The sequence below is a fragment of the Podarcis bocagei genome (assembly GCF_964188305.1).
Source record: "Podarcis bocagei genome assembly, chromosome: 1".
NCBI classification, from domain to species: Eukaryota; Metazoa; Chordata; class Lepidosauria; order Squamata; family Lacertidae; genus Podarcis; species Podarcis bocagei.
In genome coordinates this window covers 22,843,397-22,864,416 of record NC_138125.1, presented here as the reverse complement: position 1 = coordinate 22,864,416, position 21,020 = coordinate 22,843,397, and the positions used below count along the sequence as shown (strand labels likewise).

Sequence of the window (21,020 nt, the reverse complement as noted above, 5' to 3'; positions counted from 1 at the left end):
AGTATAAAATACTAATAGTAGTAGTAGTAGTAGTAGTAATAATAATAATCATCATAGAAAATTCTGGTTACAAACCATGATAGCTTTGCTGAAAATGACTGATTTTTTGTGGGATCATAATATCTGAACTGGTTTCCTGTATCAGATAAAGTTGTTTGTGCAGATGTTGGGTGCGGTACATCTGAACTCCACATTTACTATCTGTCTGTACTCATCTGCCGAAGGAGTGGGGCTGACAATCCGAAATCCTTCTTTTGCGATGAGATGCACATGGCGCTTTGAAGGTGTGGGGTTCCCTTGGAACAATTTGGTCTGGAACGTGCCAAGAAATTAAACTTGACTTGTTTCATTCTATTCAAAAAGCGATTACGGCTGTCCGGACGAATGTTGCCAACTTAAGTGATACAGCAATGTGGAAAATCAAGAGAGCTCGGTTTGCCCGGAATCGACAGAAGAGCGTGCGCTCTTTGAGAGACAGTGTGAAGGGCCCGGTGGAATCCAAGAGGGCACTTTCTCTCCCAGAAACCCTTACAAGCAAAATCCGTTGAGTATTGTCTCTCCTTCATTCTCCTTTCTTAATTCAAATCTGTTACCAAATTGCTTCTAGGTGGAGACTGGTTTTCATTCATGTCTGAATAGGTTTCTCTTTCAGATGGATGTAAACATTACTCCAATAGGTATAAGACAGAAATTTTGACAAAAAGGAATACTGACTAATTAATTCTTTTAACTCTTGTTATTAGAACACTCCACAGCGTGTTCCACAAAGTATTGTTAATAATATATGGGACATCATATGAAATATAATCTGCTACATTGGTTCCCAAACTCCCCTTCCTGCACAGACCACTTGAAAGTTGCTGAGGTATTTAGCAGACCACTTACTGATGTTCCTGCCTATTTGTAGCTATTGTAAGGTGCTATGATTTTTTCTTGTGTTTTTCTTGTTCCGTTTCATTTCTTATATAGTATGTTTTACTGTATTGCAGTTTGAACTCGATAGATATCAAATTGTAATGCAATGTAAAAATTAAAGAAGTAGTAAAAAAACAGTTAAAGATCAATATGAATATTTAATATGATTGATGCATCATGTCTTGTCTTCAACCACAAATCCATAGACACTTTGTGGACCACCTGAAGGAAGCTTGAACCACATTTTGGCAACTGATGATGTCCTAGATGTTTCTGACACGGGTGGCGCTGTGGGTTAAGCCACAGAGCCTAGGACTTGCCGATCGGAAGGTCGGCGGTTCGAATCCCACTACGGAGTGAGCTCCCGTTGCTTGGTCCCTGCTCCTTAGCTCCTTAGCAGTTCGAAAGCAGGTCAAAGTGCAAGTAGATAAATAGGTACCGCTCTGGCGGGAAGGTAAACAGCATTTCCGTGTGCTGCTCTGGTTCGCCAGAAGCAGCTTAGTCATGCTGGCCACATGACCCGGAAGCTGTCTGCGGACAAACGCTGGCTCCCTCGGCCAATAAAGAGAGATGAGTGCCGCAACCCCAGAGTCAGTCACGATTGGACCTAATGGTCAGGGGTCCCTTTACCCTTTACCTTTATTAAGGGCATACATCCTATGTACCTAGAACTGAAGGGACCACGAGGGCAATCTATTCCAGCTCCCTGCAGTGCAGGAATCCTTTCCCCAGCATGGGATTCGAACCCACGAGAGTCTCATGCTCTACTGACTGAGGTGAAACTCTTTGTTTTTTCAGTAATAGTTACAACATGTGCCCTGTCACTGAGTTATGGGTGTGGCTGCAGAGAGACTGTCTTTCATCTAATATTAACAGGCCTATATTTTTATTTTTATTTAGCTAATAGGCTGATGAGGCATGAGCAATCTGCTCCAGCACTTGGTGGGACACCAGAACAAACTCAAGGTACATGCTGCGTTTGTGTACAGTACATGATTGGTTCCAAGACAAGAGAGGAACATTTATGCAAATATTCAGATATTTTTAGTGTGAGAAGGAGGTGCGGTTCAGTCCAGTCCACACAATGATCATGTTTAGCATCTAGACAGTGATTTAGAAGAATAGACCCATAGGATTGTAGAGTTGGAAGGGACCCCATGGGTCTTCTAGTCCAACCCTCAGCAATGAAGTATTGTTCACTGGTAAATATATGGAATGGATTGTGTCCTTTTAAAAAATGTGGTGTTAGAAATAAGAAATCAAATTCCACCCACCCCAGTGCCTACTTTGTTCTCCTTGTTACAGTTGGGTAAATCTAGGGCGGAGGAGTGCAGTAATTAAATAGTACAGTAAGGCAGGTGGTTGGAAGAAGAAAGAGACTTAAGGTTTGTTACTCCTGGCAGACAAAGCCATTCTGAATATAGCCTTTGCAATATGGAGGCATGAGAGCACACTAGCTCATACGTGGACTAACAAACTTGGAAAAAAAGCAGGAAGGAAACATGAGCCTCAATTTGCCCAGTATACCTGAAGGAGTGTCTCCACCCCCATTGTTCAGTCCACTGAGGTCCAGCTCCGAGGGCCTACTGGTGGTTCCCTCACTGCAAGAAGTGAGGTTACAGGAACCAAGCAGAGGGCCTTCTCGGTAGTGGCGCCCGCCCTGTGGGACGCCTCCCCATCAGATGTCAAGGAAGTAAATAACTACAGTACCTTGGTTCTCAAATGCCCCAGAACTTGTACGTTTTGGCTCTCGAACAATTGAAAACTGGAAGCGAGTGTTCTGGTTTTCAAACGTTTTTCCGAAGCCGAACATCCGGCGCTGCTTCCGTGGCTTCCAATTGGCTGCTCCTGCAGCCAATCGGAAGCCGCGTTTTGGTTTTCAAACAGTTCTGAAAGTCCAACATTCCGTTCGAGAACCAAGGTATGACTGTATCTGACTTTTAGAAAACATCTGAAGGCAACCCTGTATTGGGAAATTTTTAATGTCGAACGTTTTACAATTTTTATGTGCTGTAATCCACCCACAGTGGCTGGGGAAACCCAGCCAGATGAGTGGGGTATAAATTATTTATTTATTTATTTCTGCCTCTCTATCACTCCCCATTGGTTACGGTAACTTATTGCAAGCATCGCTGCTTTATTCCCAAGCCTCCATGCCTATAAACATCCCAGGAACATGCCAAGACTCCTTCAGGAGGGATGTTTAGTTTACATCTCCCTTGTCCCATCAGCCATCTATGCATTGCAATGTGTTCTTTTTTCTGTGCTAATAGGGCAGCCTTCTCCAGAGAATGACAACACCATAAAGGACCTCCTCCCAGAGGACGCTGGCATTGACCATCAGACTGTCCACCAGCTCATCACAGTGTTGATGAAGTTCATGGCCAAAGATGAGAGCAGTGCAGAGTCGGACATCAGCAGCGCTAAAGCCTTCAATACGGTCAAGCGCCACCTGTATGTCTTAATGGGCTATGATCAGCAGGAAGGATGCTTCATGATCGCTCCTCAAAAAATGCGCATTTCAACATGCTTCAATGCTTTTATTGCGGGGATCGCTCAAGTAAGTCAGCTTTATATTCCGTGTCCAATTCCCTGCATTTTTTATTATTATTATTTTGGTGCAAGCCACTGGATTACCTGTTCATGACTTCAAGGCCAGATCCAGGTTTCTGTGGCCCCTGGGCAACACAGAATCAGTCAGCCCCTTCCTCCTCTGATCAGGCAAGTAATAAAGGCTGTTGAAAAAAGATGTTCCTGGTGTTTTGGAGGGATATTATAACCACATCAAATGAAGCCTACTTCCTATCTCAGCTCCCAAGCTACCAAGGCAATGCTCTGAACCTTTCCTGGAAAATATGTTAAGCCTGGAAGACTCTTCCACAGAAAACCATGGAAATTTTGGCACTGATTTTCCTATGCCCTGTTGCCAGTAAACTGTTTGCGATAATGCAACAACCAGTTTGCAAGTAAACCCCCTGTCTGGAAGCACCATAGGTCTTATAAAGGATGACGGTGTTCATTTCACAAAGCAGAATTTGCAAGAGAGAGACAAAAATGTGGTTGGAGACAGGGTGGAGTTCAATGTAATGCTCAGAAGATGGTTCCATCAGCGCAGGAGTTTCTGCCTGCCAGATGGAACAACCTCCCTTCTCCTCCTCTTGCACAAAGTTCTGGAGCAGATCTGGGGGAGCAGGGAGATGGGGGGGGGGGGGAAAGTCCCATTGCACTTGAGTGTTCTTGCACTGGTTTCCACTAGCAGAATGAATCCTGCCTTCTATCTGCCTCTTGAATCGTCAGTTCAACTTTTCAATTGCTTCTTCAGAGAAACCTGGTTGCTGAAAGATGTTATTTCATTCATTTGGATATTGCTGCTGTTTTCAAAGGGGACAGGGATGCCTTATAAACCTGAATATCATTTGGATGCTGTTCCACCAGAGGGTGGTGTTGGACAGGTTTTTGTGAAAGAGACTGTAGCTGTGACCTGGCTGGATATCTCTTGTCAAGGCTGGGCAGCATTAAGTCCTAGCAGGGATGGAACGTTAACCATTAAGCAAAGTCAAAATAAAAAAATTCCTTCCAGTAGCACCTTAAAGACCAACTAAGTTAGTTCTTGCATGCACACGAAAGCTCATACCAAGAGCTAACTTAGTTGGTCTTTAATGTGCTACTGGAAGGATTTTTTTTATTTTGACTATGGCAGACCAACACGGCTACCTACCTGTCATTAAGCAAAGGAACATCACCAAGCAAGTGGGCTAGAGCAAGGGTCAGCAACCTAAGGCCCATGGGCCAGTAGCAGCCCACGAGACTTGCCTAACTGGCCCATGGCAACTCCTGCCGCTGCCCCCACTCTTACCGGCGTGGCGTGGGGACCGACTTCCAGGTTGATGGCACCTTTGCACATGGGTGCTCCTCTGACCCTGATGTGCACCGGAAATAGTGTGTGTGCATTCGTGCAGGATGGAGAAGCACCCATGTGCATGCACATATGCTATTTCCAGCGCACTTCCAGATCAGAGGAGCACCGGTAATAGCGTGTGCACATGCTCATGGGTGCTCCTCTGACCCGTAAGAGCGTGCATGCGCACACACTCTGGCCCATCCTCCAGCAGACGGAGCGGTGACCTGCCCATCCTTCGATAAGGTTGCTGACCTCTGGACTAGACCATAATATGGGCAAAAGTGTCCCAATATAGATAACACACCCATGCTGCTCCCTGCGTTGGTTTTCTATAAAATGCCTTATGGTTGAGATGGCAATTGCTGTTAGTAAGAGGGCCTAAGAAGAGTCCTGATGTCAGCACCCCATGTCACACACAATGGCCACTCAGGTGCCTGTGGTGAATCCACAAGCAGGACGTGAAGGCAACATCCCTCTCCCACTGCTGTCCCCCAGAACCGAGTATTCAGAGGCAAGCTGCTGTTAATCCCAGAGGTAGCTGAAAGCCATCATAAGAAGAGCCTGCTGGACCAGGCCAATGGACCACCACCTAGTTCAGCATCCTGTTCTCACCATGGGTACCCTGATGCCTGTGGGAAATCTTCAAGCATGGGTGCAACAACACTCTGCTTACCTGCGATACCCAGAAACTGATATTCAAAGGCAAGCAGAGGAAGAACATAGCTAGCTTGGCTGGTAGTCATTGTCGACATGCAGAGGGGCCAGAAGGCCAGCTGGTAAGCCCAGCTCGGACGTGTCCTTCCATCTGCCCGTGCTCCGACGTAAATCAGCGACCCGAACTTCAAAAGCCAGGGCACGCAATGAGCAGAGTGTACTGCACACCCAGAAGTAGGCATGAGGTGTAAGTCATGCTACAGCTACAGATTTCATAAACCAGAACAAAGGAACATGTCATCTCTCATGTCGTCTAGGAGAGAACAGCAAAAGCTATACGCAAACGGAAGTTCCCAGCAAGCTGTGCTGGAATGTAAACAGACATGTGACTTGCAACAATCTCATGCCTGTTCCTTAAGGTGGAATGGAATTCTCAACAGTCATTGATAGCCCGCTCCTCCACAAACTTGCCTAAACCTCTTTTAAAGCCATCCAAGCTGGTGGTCATCACTGCCTCCTATGGGAGCGAGTTCCATAGTTTAACGATGCATTGCATGAATAAATCATTTCTTTTATCTGTCCTGATTCTTCCAGCATTCGGCTTCATTACATGTCCATGAGTTCTGGTGTTGTGAAAGAAAGGAGAAAATATTTTTTTGGTGTATTCCCCTTTCACCATGTTCCTCCTTAGAGCTCTTGTTTCATTCTTCCTTCCACTTGCTTCTTTTCTCTCCCATGTGACTCCAGAGTGTATATGGAGCAAGAACTTTCCCTGTACTTTAATTCTGTAAAAGTGCCACGTGTGTATTGATGGTCTTTTACAGTTAACAGCTGCACTTGGAATAGCTTTCCTGCCAGGCACATGCACCATGTGTGCGTTTGGGGACCCATCACTACACATTTGCAGGCACATAGATTCAGTCCGTGAAAGGACACTTGCCAATCATAGCGAGCGCTGATTCATATTTTGTCCGGGTGAGCTAAGCAACGAGCTTTGAGGGGGGAAATTGCCTGCAGCAAACTATGAAGTGACAAGTATCAAAGTGACAGTGTCACGGAAGATGACTCCCCATTCTGACACCATGCAAGAGGCTAAGTAAAACGGCAGCTTGTCTCTCTGGACATTTTCCAGGTGATCATGAGAACACAGCTTTGAATTTCCATTAACATTCAGCCCTGCCAATTAAAATTGGCTCCTCCTGATCAATAAACACGCAACCCATTGTCAGGAGTTTGGCTTACACTCGAGTAGGCCTCTGGCAGAGACATATGCCTGATTGGCATGTTCCCTCCCTCCTGGTCGATTGTTTGGAAGCTTCAAAAGCTTTCTTCATCCCAAACATCACAGCAACCGATGCCAACCGACACTGGCACACTTAGGGATCCACAGAGTTTGCGCAGTTCGCATGACAGACCCAGCAACTCAGCATTTTGGCTAATCTACTTTATTCGCATATAAACATACACAGAGCACTGCAACATGGCTCTCTCTCTAGCATCAGACAGCAAAGAGAAAAAGAACAAAGGACAATAGTCCCACTTCACGGAACACAGTAACACAAACATCCTGTTTCCGTCACTTCCCACTCTGTGGAGTCAAAACATATACCATCATGTGATAGGCAACAATCCTATGACTGCAGCCATATTATAGTCCATATTGTTGGACTATAATTCCCACCATCCATTGCCATTGACTATGTTACCTGGAGCTCATGGGAGCTGGAGTCTAACGGCATCTGGTGGGCCACAGGATTCCCATACCTAGCCTAAAGCTTTGGTTGGCTGCTCTACTATGGGGTGGGCAGGGAACCTTTCTTCAGCCTGTGGCAGATGGAGCCAGAGGCAAAAGTGGGCAGAGTGGTGACTGCAAATCTTCCTTTATGCAGGAGGCTGCTTTCTACACACACTCACAAGCAAGAGTCATGAGCAGAGCTCAAGGACCCATTCCAGCTAAGTAAAAACACTCAAGGAGGGTGTGAAGCAAGGCTGGTGAGGGGTGTGGCCTGGGGCAGGGGCATAGCATGGGTTAGGGGGTTGCCGGGGCGATTGTCCTGGGTGCCAGTCCTGCAGCACTTTGGAAGGCTGGGATCTGATCAGTTCCCAGCCTCGCAAAGCAGCTTGGGGAGGGTGGTGTGAGAAAGGCGCCTTGGATCCCAGGTTTGCTCTCGAGGGGCTGAGATCAAAGAGTGCAAGGCGTCCTTCTCATGCCACCCTCCCCAAGCCACTTCGCAAAGCTGGTATCTGATCAGACAGTGCCCTATGCCAATTTTGCGAGGCTGGGCTTGTTCCAGCCTCTCAAAGCAGCTTGGAGCTGGTGTTGCGTTGGCTGTGCAGGCTGTGCTGGCACATGGTGGGCTTCATTCGCCTTCCGTGCCCCACTCCCTGCTAGCATGTGTGCCCCGGGCACCATAAATACACGCTCTGCCACTGGCGTGGAGAGAAGAGGCGTGGCCTGGGAAGAGGCCAAAGAGTGAGGAAGAGAGGCCTGGGTAGGGTTGCATTTGGACCCTGGTTCTGAGGCCTGCTGATCTACCAATTTAAAGCTTGCAGTCATTTTCTTGAATCATTGCCAGTGTTTTTCTTCTTCTTCCTGATGCCTTTGTTGCTATTATTTTTTAAAAAATGTAATTTTAGTAAATGCTCTAAATTCTAAATTGTGTGTTCATTTCTAGGTGATGGACTATAATATTAACCTGGGGAAACACCTCCTCCCTTTAGTGGCTCAGGTCCTGAAGTACTGCTCATGCCCTCAGCTCAGGCATTACTTCCAGCAGCCGCCCCGCTGCTCCCTCTGGTCCCTGAAGCCCCACATTCGGCAGATGTGGCTGAAGGCGCTGCTTGTCATCCTGTATAAGGTAAATGCTTCTGTGTTGCTTGCCTGCGTCTTTCCTACAGCAACCGGCATGGATCCTGGGTAAGTATAGTGGTAAACGACAAAGGCGCAATTGAGAGCATGGCTGATGCCTCCAGCCCTGTCCCCTGTGGTTTATTTAACTCGGAACTGTTTTCCGTGGGGCTCTCAAATGACGAAAGAAGCATCACTAGTGAACAGCCTCCTACATGTTTTGAGGCAGTGTAGAAATATTTAAAATAAGAAGGAAGTAAATATCATTGCTTTTGTGAGATGACAGACAGGGTTATATGCATAGAAAACCCCCCCACTACATTTAAAGCATTCTTATTTGTTTCCTATCCCTGTAGTTCACCAGCGTCTAATACTATATTCCCTTAATATTCAACTCCATTGATGAAAATTGAGCAACGTTCACTGATTTTTATCCACTTGCACAACTGAAATCTGCTTGTGCAACAGGACTTCTGGTGTCTCTTCCCCCCTGCTCTCCAGCCCCCTACTTGCCCCCCCAAATTGCCAACACCCCTTGGAAGCTGCAGGGGGAGGAGAGGAAGGAGAAGCCCCATTGCATGAATGGACACTTGCTTCTGCTGTGTTGGATCTTATCAATTAAACGTCACAAGAACCATAAGGCTTTACTCATGGAAATATTGCTGCTCAGCAGGCTGTGGAGTGAGAGTGTAGAAGCCTGTGGATGAAAACGGTGCACAAAATAATAGCAATACATGACTAGCTTGGTGGTGTTACAAAAACCTCTGGCAGTCAAGGGGAACTGTAAACCAGACTGGAGGTGAGCCATATACTTGATAAAATAACTAAAGCGAACTAGACTTTGGGTGAGTCATGTCATTTAATAAGGGCAATTTTATATTGCCAAATAAAGCTAATTTAGTTGCTTGTACAGTGGTACCTCAGGTTACATACGCTTCAGGTTACAGACTCTATTAACCCAGAAACAGTGCTTCAGGTTAAGAACTTTGCTTCAGGATAAGAACAGAAATCGTGCTCCAGCGGTGCGGCAGCAGCGGGAGGCCCCATTAGCTAAAGTGGTGCTTCAGGTTAAGAACAGTTTCAGGTTAAGAACAGACCTCCAGAACAAATTAAGTACTTAACCCAAGGTACCACTGTATTTATATATTTTTACAAGATAACTAATGTTTTGGGAAGAGGATCATTTTCAGCTGCTAGCCATGATAGATTCCCCCTCTTTCAGTTGGCTTTGATAAAGCTACGAAGTGAGATAAATTCTGCAGATCTCAACAGCTCTGAAATGCATTCTTACATTCAGCTTCACAAGGAAATTTGTATTTCTAGTCTGTTCAGTGCCTGGTTTTTGGCTACAATATGAGAGTATTCCACACATTATTTTGTGTGCTGTTGTTGTAATATATTGCACTGGCCCTTCTGTTAACTATATCACACATCTCCTTTAATGTTTATAGGTTCCCGTTGACTTTGTCTATCATTTTCGTCCTTGGTTTTCTTCTGTTTCAAAACCTTCTCCTTTGCACTTGTTTAGGTCAGTGGTGTTTTCAATACAAAAAAACAACCTTTTCCATTTTTCTTGTTGGACAGTATCCTTACAGAGATTGTGACATCAGCAAAATCATGTTGCATCTCATTCATATAACCGTCAACACTCTAAATGCACAGTACCACAGCTGCAAGCCTCACGCCTCAGCAGGCCCTATGTACAGCGACAACAGCAACATAAGCCGCTACAGTGAGAAGGAAAAAGGTATTATATAATATTAAAATGTGAATGTGAAGCTGAGGAAGCTGTGGGTGGCATGGATTAAGGAAGAATGTTTTCTGGCATGCTTAGCCTAGATTGAGAGGCCAGCTGTCCATGGACTGAGTTGGGTCAGCTGAAGGAGGATTTCCTGGCCCTCAAATGCCCTACCAAATTTTAACCATGTGGCTCATGGTTTCAATTGTAAGGAAACACACTTTTTTTCCAGCTGGAACTCAGTTCCAGCACCTCTCAGGTAGGCACCATTGCCATTTGTAAGAGAACAAGAGAGGTGTTCCTGGTGCGTTCCAGCACCTTTCCCTAGAAAAATAGCACTGCTCTTATTTAATACAAATTCCCTGCTGTACTTCAGGTGTCACACAATAAAAGCAAAAGAAAGCTTTCTCACATTCAGCTGAACAGGGTAGAGGAGTAACTACCTGTGTCCATTATAATGTCTATGGAGAGCTCCCTTATGTGAAAATCTTACTCTTAAAGTAAAGGGCTCACAATCATGTGAAGAGAGCCTTCTGTAACTGTGTTTTTCTAATTTCTTGTACACAAGGCTTTCAAGTCCACATAGGAAAGGAATTAGATCATTGTTTTTTTTAAAAAAATAAAAGACACGGGTTGCCTAAGCTTAATGTTGCTTCCTTGGTTCACAAGCTCCATTTCTCTTTCTTGCTAGCAACTTTTAACCAAAAGTATAAAAACAGCATTTAAAGAGAAAGCCCTAATGCATAACATTTCTGAACAACATGAGATAGAGAACCAATGATATTTCAATGATTCTTTACCCTCTTTCAGAAGCGCTTATGGATATGCATAAAGGGAAATGAGATGTTCGTTATAAAGTCCGTAAGGAACTCCTGCATATATAAAGAATATTTGTGGGGTTTTCAATCTAATTTACAGGAGGAGTGCTTAAGAAGGATTAGAATTTCAAGCAAGATAAATGACATATGTAACATTCCAAAGTATGAAACTGAATTAAGCTACGGTTTACGACTTAGGTGGGTTCCAACTAAGTTTTCCTATGAGTAGACCCATTGAAATCAAGAAACCTAACTTAGGCTGCATTCCTGAGGCAATTTATTCTATTTTGATTTCTCTAATTGTTAAGTTCCACACTGAGCTTTCACACAATGTAAAAGCCACTTCTGGAACTATAGTGAAACACAGTGCAAACTGAGTGCTCATTTCTGTGTTTTTTGCTTCCAGAAAAAAAATAAATCTGTTTGCAAGCAATATGGAACTGAGTGCTAACCTGTGCTGTATTCCACTATAGCTCTACCATATTCTGCTATAGTTCTGGAAATGGCTTTTACATTGTGTGAAAGTTCAAATATAATGCGGAAATTAACAGTTTGGGATATATCGTGAAAATGGAATAAACTGCCGTGTGAATGCAGCCTTTAGGCATGTTCATTAATTTTAGTGGATTTACTCCGAGTAAAACTTGGCCGAATGCCACTCTTTATTTTACAAGCTGCAATGTGACATTTAATGCAGCAATTAATTTACATTATTTCCTGAAGAGATTTGGAAAGTCGAAACTTTTTTTAAAAAGGGGGGGAGAACCGGAATTACCATATTTTTCGCCCTATAGGGCTCACCGGCCCATAGGACGCACCTCGTTTTTTGGGGGGGGGGGATGAATAAAAAAAATCCCCCCCCCCGCCGCGGCTGCTGCCCCAAGCCTTGTGCACACCTGCCCGAAGCACGGGGCACCCTCCGGAGGGCTCCCCGTGCTTCGGGCGACAGGCTGCCGCCCCAAGCCTCGCGCGCTCGGCGGGACCTCCTGCCGGGCGTGCAAGGCTTGTGGATAGCTTCCTGAAGCCTGGAGAGCGAGAGGGGTCGGTGCGCACCGATGCCTCTCACTCTCCAGGCTTCAGCGAAAGCCTGCATTCGCCCCATAGGACGCACACACATTTCCCCTTCATTTTTGGAGGGGAAAAAGTGCGTCCTATGGGGCGAAAAATACGGTAAGCTTGATACCTCAAGCAGATCTGGTGTCACTTTTAATAAAATCTACAGGAGACTTGCCTCAGAGGCTCTCCTAGGAGGACAAAGTGGAAAAAGAGTAAAAATAGATGCTGGCCTGCAGCAGTACCTTTTCTTACATGGTCTGCCTGCTTGCCTCACAATTCTTGTCTTTAAGGAAGGAAAAATAAAAGAACATCTGTCACTAACTGAATTCACACATTCAGGACACACCATGGACCCTTTCTAGGCTAGGTGTTATGCTATCTGAATTTAATGGAACCTTGGTCAACAGGTTTTTTTAATAAACAACAACAACATGATTTTGGAGTGAGGAATGTGTTGCTCTCCAGATCTTGTTAGTTCTCATCATCTCCAGTCAGCATGGACAATGGTCAGGGAAGATGGGAGTAAGATCACCAACATCTGGAGGGCCATAAGTTATTCTTTTCTGCTGTAGACCTTTAGTAGTTTGGAGGGGGGTGGGGGAAGCTGGCTGCAACAGATAGTGGCATCTGAACTGAGTGAAACACCCACCAGTTCTTCTGTTCTAGCTTCAGAGGGCAGTGGTGCATTGGTTACATCTTTCCTACCTGAGTTTGCTGGAACAGGGGTTAGATGAAGCTCCTTTTTATTGTGTTAGAACATCCATCCATTTAGTCCAGTGCTGTCTACTTTGCCTGGCAGCTGCTTGGGTCACTCTGCACTGTACCATGGCTAGAAACTGTGACACTGTCCAGAATGCAAGTGGCTACCCAGCTTACTTGGACAGTGGTACAAAAACTGAAATATAGATACATTTGTTAGTTTCAGGTATTGGTATCCAAGAAGGCCTTTATATCAAAGGGAAGTGGTAGTCCTCTTAGTACCAGGACTATGACCTTGAAATGGAATTTCAGAGTTTTTCTCAAACTTCCACCAAAGGATAGGCCAGTTCCTATAAAGGAAACCAAAACTTGTTGTTTCGGGATGTTATACAACAGAGAGTCGGCACTTCTGACTATGCTAACTCCAACAGCTTTCTTAATGATCACTAGGGATCTCTCCTTCCCCAACTGCTCTAGGAAGCAGATGGCCCTCCCATCACATATTAATTCTCAACTCACCGTAGTGTTGGCATACTTGCTGTGTGCTCAGTGAAATACTGTTGTGATAGAACTTACGCTGTCTGCCATTATTTGACCTTTATTTTTAAAACAATTAAACTGAAATAGAAGATCAGTGCATGAAGTTTTGATTGCCAAACTGTTTCACGTGCGATATGTTGCCTTTTGCTGCAGAATCAATGCTTGTATTTCTCTCTCCAGCGGAGGAAGACAGCGTCTTTGATGAGTCTGATATTCATGATACACCCACTGGAAACGGCAATAAAGAGTCTCAAACTTTCTTTGCGAGGCTGAAAAGAATTGGGGGCAGCAAAATGGTGAAATACCAGCCAGTTGAGATGAATGCTCAGAGAAGTATGTCATATAAAAAGAGACTCACTAATTTTATTTTATTTTTTTCAAAAAATTTAATTACATTTTCCAAATTTATAACAAACATAAACAAAAAACATAAAAAACCAACCAACCAAACAAACAAACAAACATATAGCCTAACTGTAAAAATTCCACTTTTCTTATCATTGTTGGGTGACTTCCTCGAATCCCCCTGGCTGAGTTTCCATATAAATCATTGTAGCAGTTTTCCAAAACCAGTTTCACATAAAATTTACTTGATCCATTAACCTCTTTCTTTCTTATCATTTTAACTTTTATCCATAGTATTCTACAACATCACATATTTAAATCCTAGGCCAATCTGATACTCGCAAGTAATTCTATTTAATTTATCTTAACATAGTTAACTAAATAATCTTTGAATTTCTTCCATTCCTCTTGATACTCCTCCTCTTTCTGGTCGCGGACTCTTCTGGTCATGTTGGCTAGCTCCAAAAAATCCATCATCTTCATCTGCCATTCCTCCACTGTTGGTACTTCTTGTGATTTCCAATTTTTGGCCAGCGAAATTCTAGCTGCAGTTGTGGCATACAAAAACAATCTGACATCTTTCTTGGGCAATTCCAAACCTATTATTCCAAGTAGAAAGGCTTCTGGTTTCTTAATAAATGTATATTTCAACATTTTTTTCCAATTCATTATAAATCATTTCCCAGAAGTCTTTCACCTTGGGACATGTCCACCACATATGGTAAAAAGTACCTTCTTTTTCTTTACATTTCTAACAAAGGTTATCACTCTTGTTGTAGATCTTTGCTAGTTTTACAGGGGTTAAGTATCATCTATACATCATTTTGGGAGAGTGACTAATTTTAAATGTAACCGAACATCTTTTATGCTATATGTTTTTCTTTTATATACCTTTTAAAAATGGTGTTAACCAAACTGACATGTGTACCAGACACCGCATCGTATGCAACATGATGAGCACAAAGAAGGATTGTGGAGCTCTGGAAATAGATCACGAGGACTCCAAGGAAGCATGGGGAAATGTGTGCCATCAAATCATAGAGTGGTCTTGTAGTTTGATGCAGGAAAGCCAGAGATTGATACAGGAAATCCCCAACAGGCAGCTCTCCAATCTCTGCTTGAAGATCTCCGATGATGATGTGAAAATAGATAAAGCGACCTCTTCGATTCAAAAATTGACTGAACAAGTTTCCCAGCACACGCAGGCTATAGAGAATTTGCAAGGAGCAACAGCGGAAAATCGGGAATTAGCTGGAGAAGCAATTCAGAAAGTGGGAGCTTTACAAAAAGAAGTTGAAGAAATTAAAGGAGAAGTCAAGCCCCTGCACAAACAGGTGGGTGAACAACAAATCTATCTGTCAATGGTGGAACTGAAAAATCGCGAGAGCAACATCAAATTGAGAGGCATCCCGGAACTCGAGCAAGGAGACCTGATTGGATACTTGACGCAGGAATTCACGAAGTTCTGGGGTTTAAAGGAGGACACAGATTTCAGGATTGTCTCGGCATATAGACTGGGAAGATTGGTAAGGAAAGACAGATCCAGGGACTGCTTGATAATTTTAAGATCAAAGGAAGAGAGAGATAAGATCCTAGGTCTTCACTTCAAAAAAGCAATCGAAATTCAAGATAAAAGGGTGGAAATTTACAGAGATATTCCGAGACAGTTGTTGGACCTTAGAGCCACCTATACAGAGCTAGCAAAATTGCTGAGACACAACGCAATTCCCTATAGGTGGGAGTTTCCACAAGGATTATCCTTCACCTACAAAGAAAGGAAGGTTAAAATTAGAACACCTGAAGATAACCAAAAGTTCCTTCACGACCACGGAGAAGATCTCCAAAAAGGAACAGATTGGCTTCCAACCTTACCAACACCAATACTGCCTGGAGGCGGGCTAACGCCTGCACCCTCGGGACCTGAGCAAAAGGAAGGCACCTCACCCTAAGAACATCTTAATTAGAACAGGATGTCTCTGCAGCTACTTAGTTGGAATATAAATGGCGGGAATTCTCCGGAAAAAAGAAGGAGGATATTTCATATCCTAAAAAAAAGAACAATTGGACGTAATATGTCTCCAAGAAACACATGTGACTAGGCTCCATAGGAAAGTATTAATCAATAAAAGACTTGGCCAAGAATTTATTTCATCTGACAAAGTTAAAAAAAGAGGAGTTGTAATTTATGCAAAGGAGAACCTGTCACCAAAATTTCTATTTAAAGATGATCATGGAAGAACTCTCGCAATTGAAATTCAAACACAAGGAGAGAAGATTTTGATATTAGGAATTTATGCGCCAAATGATGGAAAATCAGAATTCTATAAGAAGCTGCATGAGACAATGATGGACTATCTGGACTATTCTAATATTATTGTGATGGGAGATATGAATGGGGTGGTGTCAACAAATATGGACAAATCCCAAAATCAAAACTTAACAACAGACGGCAGACTTCCTAAAACTTTTTTTGAAATGACAGACAATATGGACTTGATTGACATTTGGAGGACAAAGAACCCCTTGGGTAAAGAAGGAACCTTCTTTTCTGAGGCCCATCTGTCATGGACACGAATCGACCAAATCTGGATATCTAGAGGGATGGCACCGAAAACAAGAAAAGTGGAAATCTGCCCAAAAACCTGCTCCGACCATAACGCCTTGAAAATGGAATTGAGACTTATCCCAACTGGATCCTTCAGATGGAGAATGAATGACACCTTGTTGAGAGATCAAGAGATTGTTAAGAAGGCCCAAAAAACCCTAAAGGACTATTTTGAAATAAATTTGAACACTACGGTGGAGAAAAGAACAATCTGGGACGCAAGTAAAGCTGTAATGAGAGGGTTTCTGATACAACAGAATACAATAAAGAGAAAATTTTGGAATGGAAAAAAGGAAAAAATTCTAGAGAAAATAAGTGAAGGAGAGAAAAAGCTGAGAACCAAACCAAAGTCAAAAGAGGTGCTAAGAGAGATCAAATTCCATCAAGCACAATATTCGAAATTGATCAATCAAGAGATTGAATGGAAAATTAAACAAATGAAGCAGAGATCGTTTGAATCAGCAAACAAATGTGGAAAGTTGTTAGCTTGGCAGTTGAAAAAAAGACAAAAGTTAAACACGGTTACAAACTTGGAGATTCAAGGAAAAATAGTTCAGAAACCAGAAGAAATAAGAAAGTGCTTCCACAGATACTTCAAAGAGCTTTATGCACAGGGGCCTCAGAAAGAATTGGAAATAGACCAATTTTTGAGGACAAATGGACTATCCAAAATAAGTCAAGATAAAAGATCAATTCTCAACAGCAAAATAACTCAACAGGAAATTGAAGGTGCCATTCAAAATATGCAACTTGGCAAATCTCCAGGCCCGGATGGACTCACCTCTAAATATTATAAGACTTTGAAGGACTTCTTGATACAACCGTTGTTGGAGGTTTGTAACCAGATTATGGAGGGGAGGAGGGCACCGGAAACGTGGAAAGAAGCATTCATCACATTGATACCCAAATCAGAAAGGGAGAAGACCCAGCTTAAGAATTACCGTCCCATCTCACTCCTGAATGTGGATTACAAAATATTTGCAGACATTTTAGCGAATAGACTTAAAAATGTATTAAATGAAGTAATTCACAAGGACCAAGCAGGCTTTCTCCCTGGTAGACACATGTCTGACAACATTAGGAACATTATTGATATATTGGAGCTGTTGCGAATTAGAAACACAAGGGCAGCCTTAATCTTCATTGATGCGGAGAAAGCATTTGACAACATTTCTTGGATGTTCATGAAGAAAAACTTGAAAGGGATGGGAGTGGGACGGGGGTTTGAAAACGGACTAGAAGCAATTTATTCAGAGCAAAAAGCTAAGCTGATAGTGAACAATGTGGTATCGGAGGAACTCCAAATTGAAAAAGGGACACGACAGGGGTGCCCTCTATCCCCTCTGCTATTTATTTCTGTTCTGGAGGTATTGCTGAATATGATCAGGGAGGACCAGTTGGTGCAGGGTATAGTGGTCGGAGCGAAACAATACAAACTGAAAGCTTTTGCAGATGACTTAGTCTTGACAGTACAGGAGCCAGAATCTAGTACAAAAAGAGTTCTGGAACTTATCTTGGAGTTTGGTCGGGTGGCGGGATTTAAGCTAAACAAACAAAAAACTAAGGTTTTGGTCAAAAATCTGACACCTACAGAGATAGAAGGGTACCAGAAAGAGACAGAGCTAAGTGTGGTTAAAAAAGTGAAATACCTGGGGGTATCCTTGTCCACTAAAAATTTAAACCTTTTTAAAGATAATTATGAAAAATGTTGGTTGGAAATTGAAAAAGACTTGGATATTTGGTCAAGATTGAAACTTACCTTGTCAGGCCGAATTGCAGCTATAAAGATGTGTGTTTTGCCAAAAATGTTATTCTTATTTCAAACCCTGCAGGTCGTGGACAGAATGGAATGTTTTGGAAAATGGCAGAAGGATATCTCTAAGTTTGTCTGGCAGGGCAAAAAGCCCCGAATAAAATTTAAAATACTAACTGACTCAAAAGAAAGAGGGGGGTTTGCCCTGCCGGATTTAAGGTTGTACTACGAAGCTGCAGCCTTCTGCTGGTTGAAGGATTGGTTTCTGTTGGAAAATACCGATGTCCTAGATCTGGAAGGGTTTGATAATGTGTATGGTTGGCATGCATACTTGTGGTATGACAAGGCGAAGGTTCACAAACTGTTTAAAAACCATATTGTCAGAAAATCAATTTTTGCCGTCTGGATGAAGTACAAGGACTTATTAGAAAGTAAGACCCCGAGGTGGTTATCACCAGTGGAAGCCAAGATTTCTAAAAAAAGGCCCAATATGGAGGCCTACTGGCCAAAATATTGGGAATTGATTGAAAGAGTTGGAGATAATTGGAAGCTCCAAAGCCAGGACAAACTAAAAAATAAGGTGCGAGATTGGTTACATTATGCTCAAATTCAAGAGGTATTTAAAATGGATAAAAAAGTGGGTTTTCAGTTGGAGAAATCGAAACTGGAGACGGAGTTACTAGAACCAAAGACTAAGGTACTTTCGAGGATGTATGACTTGCTGCTTAAATGGAACACACAGGATGAGACAGTTAAATCTGCTATGATAAAATGGGCACAGGATGTAGGACACAACATTATGTCTGAGGACTGGGAAAGGTTATGGAACACCGGTATGAAATTCACGGCATGTAGTGCCTTGAAAGAGAACATTATGAAAATGGTATACCGGTGGTACATGACCCCAGTCAAGTTGGCTAAAATATATCATCTTTCTGATAATAAGTGTTGGAAATGCAAGGAGGCAGAAGGGACATTCTTTCACCTCTGGTGGACCTGCCCGAAAGTAAAGGCCTTCTGGGAAATGATACATAATGAGCTGAAAAAGGTATTTAGATATACCTTGTCTAAGAAACCAGAGGCCTTTCTTCTGGGCATGGTGGACCGGAAGGTGCCAAAGAAGGATAGAACTTTGTTTATGTATGCAACCACAGCAGCAAGGATCCTTATTGCAAAGTTCTGGAAGACACCAGATTTACCCACACTGGAGGATTGGCAGACGCAGCTGATGGACTACATGGAGTTGGCAGAGATGACTGGCAGAATCCGAGATCTGAGCGAAGAAACAATGGAGGAAGACTGGAAAAAATTTAAGGACTATTTGCAAAAATACTATAAGTTGTTTGAATGTTAAGATTTGCACGATTAAGAAACGTCACGCTTCTGCAAATTATCTAAGTAAATGATAAAGTAAGTAATGATGAAAAAAAACGAGATAAATTAGAAACAAAATATTATGTTTATTAAAAGTCTTGAAAACAAACTACAAACTTTTGAAATTGGTAACATAATAAACTCAAAGGTACAATAAGATGTGAAACAAGATAATAAATTGCTGAACTGGTTAGAATAATGAAAGCAATGTTGAGAGGATGTGAGGAGGTCCAAAAGAAAGTGAATTTGATGATATTTAACTTTTGTCTTCTTTTTTCTATCTTTCTTCATATATATATATATAAAAAAATGTTTCTTGTATGTTGCTATGTAAATTAATTTGTTAACCTATGGAAAGAAACGCAATAAAAAATTTTATAAAAAAAAAAAAGAAGATCTCCGATGATGATGAGCTAGTCTGGGGAATTGGCTCTATTGTTAAACTGCGCCTCCACTGTTAAACTTTTGCAACTCATTAGATCTTGTCCAGCCCTTCTGGGCAACAAAGATCCAGTCTTTGGCCAGAGGTGAGAAATCAGGATAGTATTGGCTCTGGAAACACAGTTGAGGAATGGCAGGAAGTGGTGGGTATTTTTTTTAACTAGGAGAAGGGAGCATTAGAAGAAGCTGGCTGCTGGAACAGGTCAAAGTCCCATCTAGTCCAGCATCCCGTTTTCACAGTGGCCAACCAGTGAAACCAGTGCTTATGGGGAGCTTGAAAGCAGGACCTCAGTGCATCAGCATTCTCTCCCCTTGTGATTCCAGCAATTCAGAGACATACTGCCTGCAACAGTGGAGGTAGAACATAGCCATCATGGCTAGTGGAACACATTGCCTAACAAGGTGTTGGGCTGTCCTTTGCTGGTGGCATTTAAGCTGCTGCTGTGGCTTATAATTGTACCCTGCTCATCGGACTGGGTTCCCCAGCCACTCTGGGTGGCTTCTAGCATATACAAAAACATAATAAAACATTAAACATTAAGAACGTCCCTATATAGGGCTGCCTTCAGATGTCTTCTAAAGGTTGCATAATTACTTATCTACTTGACATCTGGTGGGAGGGTGTTCCACAGGTGGATGCCACTACCAAGAAGGCCCTCTTCCTGGTTCGCTGTAACCTCACTTCTCACAGTGAGGGAACCGCCAGAAGGCCCTCAGAGCTGGGTGTTCATCTGTTACGGATGCTGTAGTTGCAGTGTAGTGTTTGAGAGTGCTGTCCTGTCCTCGTCAGTTTTTTCCCGTCTGGATGCTCCATACAATGCTCATTGGGGTGCTATTGACCTTGCATTTACACCTGACAGCATTAGCTGTTAGGGGTGTGCAACTACTGGATTGAGGAGAAAGGAAGGCAAGGCGCCACTGACTCTCCAGATGTAGGTGGACCACATCTCCCATCATCCCTGATCATTGGCCATGCTGGCTGGGGCTGATGAGAGTTGGAGTCCAACAACATCTGAAGGGCAATTCTATTTTATTCAGCCCTATGCATTTCAGTTTCAGTGCTTCATCAAACAAAGTGCTCAAGAAGCTACTTAGCCTGCCTGGTCATTTTGCAACAGAACATGTGGTTTTACAGTGCTCCTGGTGAAGACTGCAATTGAAACCTGTTGGCTGAATAAATCATAAATATATTGCACCGTAGAAGTTCCCTCTTGTTCTAACAGCTGGATTGGAGCCAGATTCAGTCAAAAGCTCACTATTGATTTTATTTCTTTCAGTACCGAGTTTTTCTCAATGTTCTGTTTGTTAACTGACTTTAAAAATATCTTCCCAT

General features: G+C 42.9%; 1 protein-coding gene across 7 annotated transcripts in view; it reads left to right on the top strand.

The window, feature by feature from the left end:
• UNC79 (unc-79 homolog, NALCN channel complex subunit) overlaps window positions 1-21,020 on the top strand; it is a 139,437-nt gene that overhangs the window by 66,011 nt on the left and 52,406 nt on the right. For all 7 annotated transcript variants that reach the window (XM_081171841.1, XM_081171842.1, XM_081171839.1 and 4 more), the window contains 6 exons: window positions 364-543; window positions 1,816-1,881; window positions 3,189-3,475; window positions 8,146-8,328; window positions 9,903-10,065; window positions 13,350-13,502. In XM_081171841.1, the coding sequence (XP_081027967.1) occupies window positions 364-543; window positions 1,816-1,881; window positions 3,189-3,475; window positions 8,146-8,328; window positions 9,903-10,065; window positions 13,350-13,502 (1,032 nt within the window). The remainder of the gene's footprint in view (window positions 1-363; window positions 544-1,815; window positions 1,882-3,188; window positions 3,476-8,145; window positions 8,329-9,902; window positions 10,066-13,349; window positions 13,503-21,020) is intronic.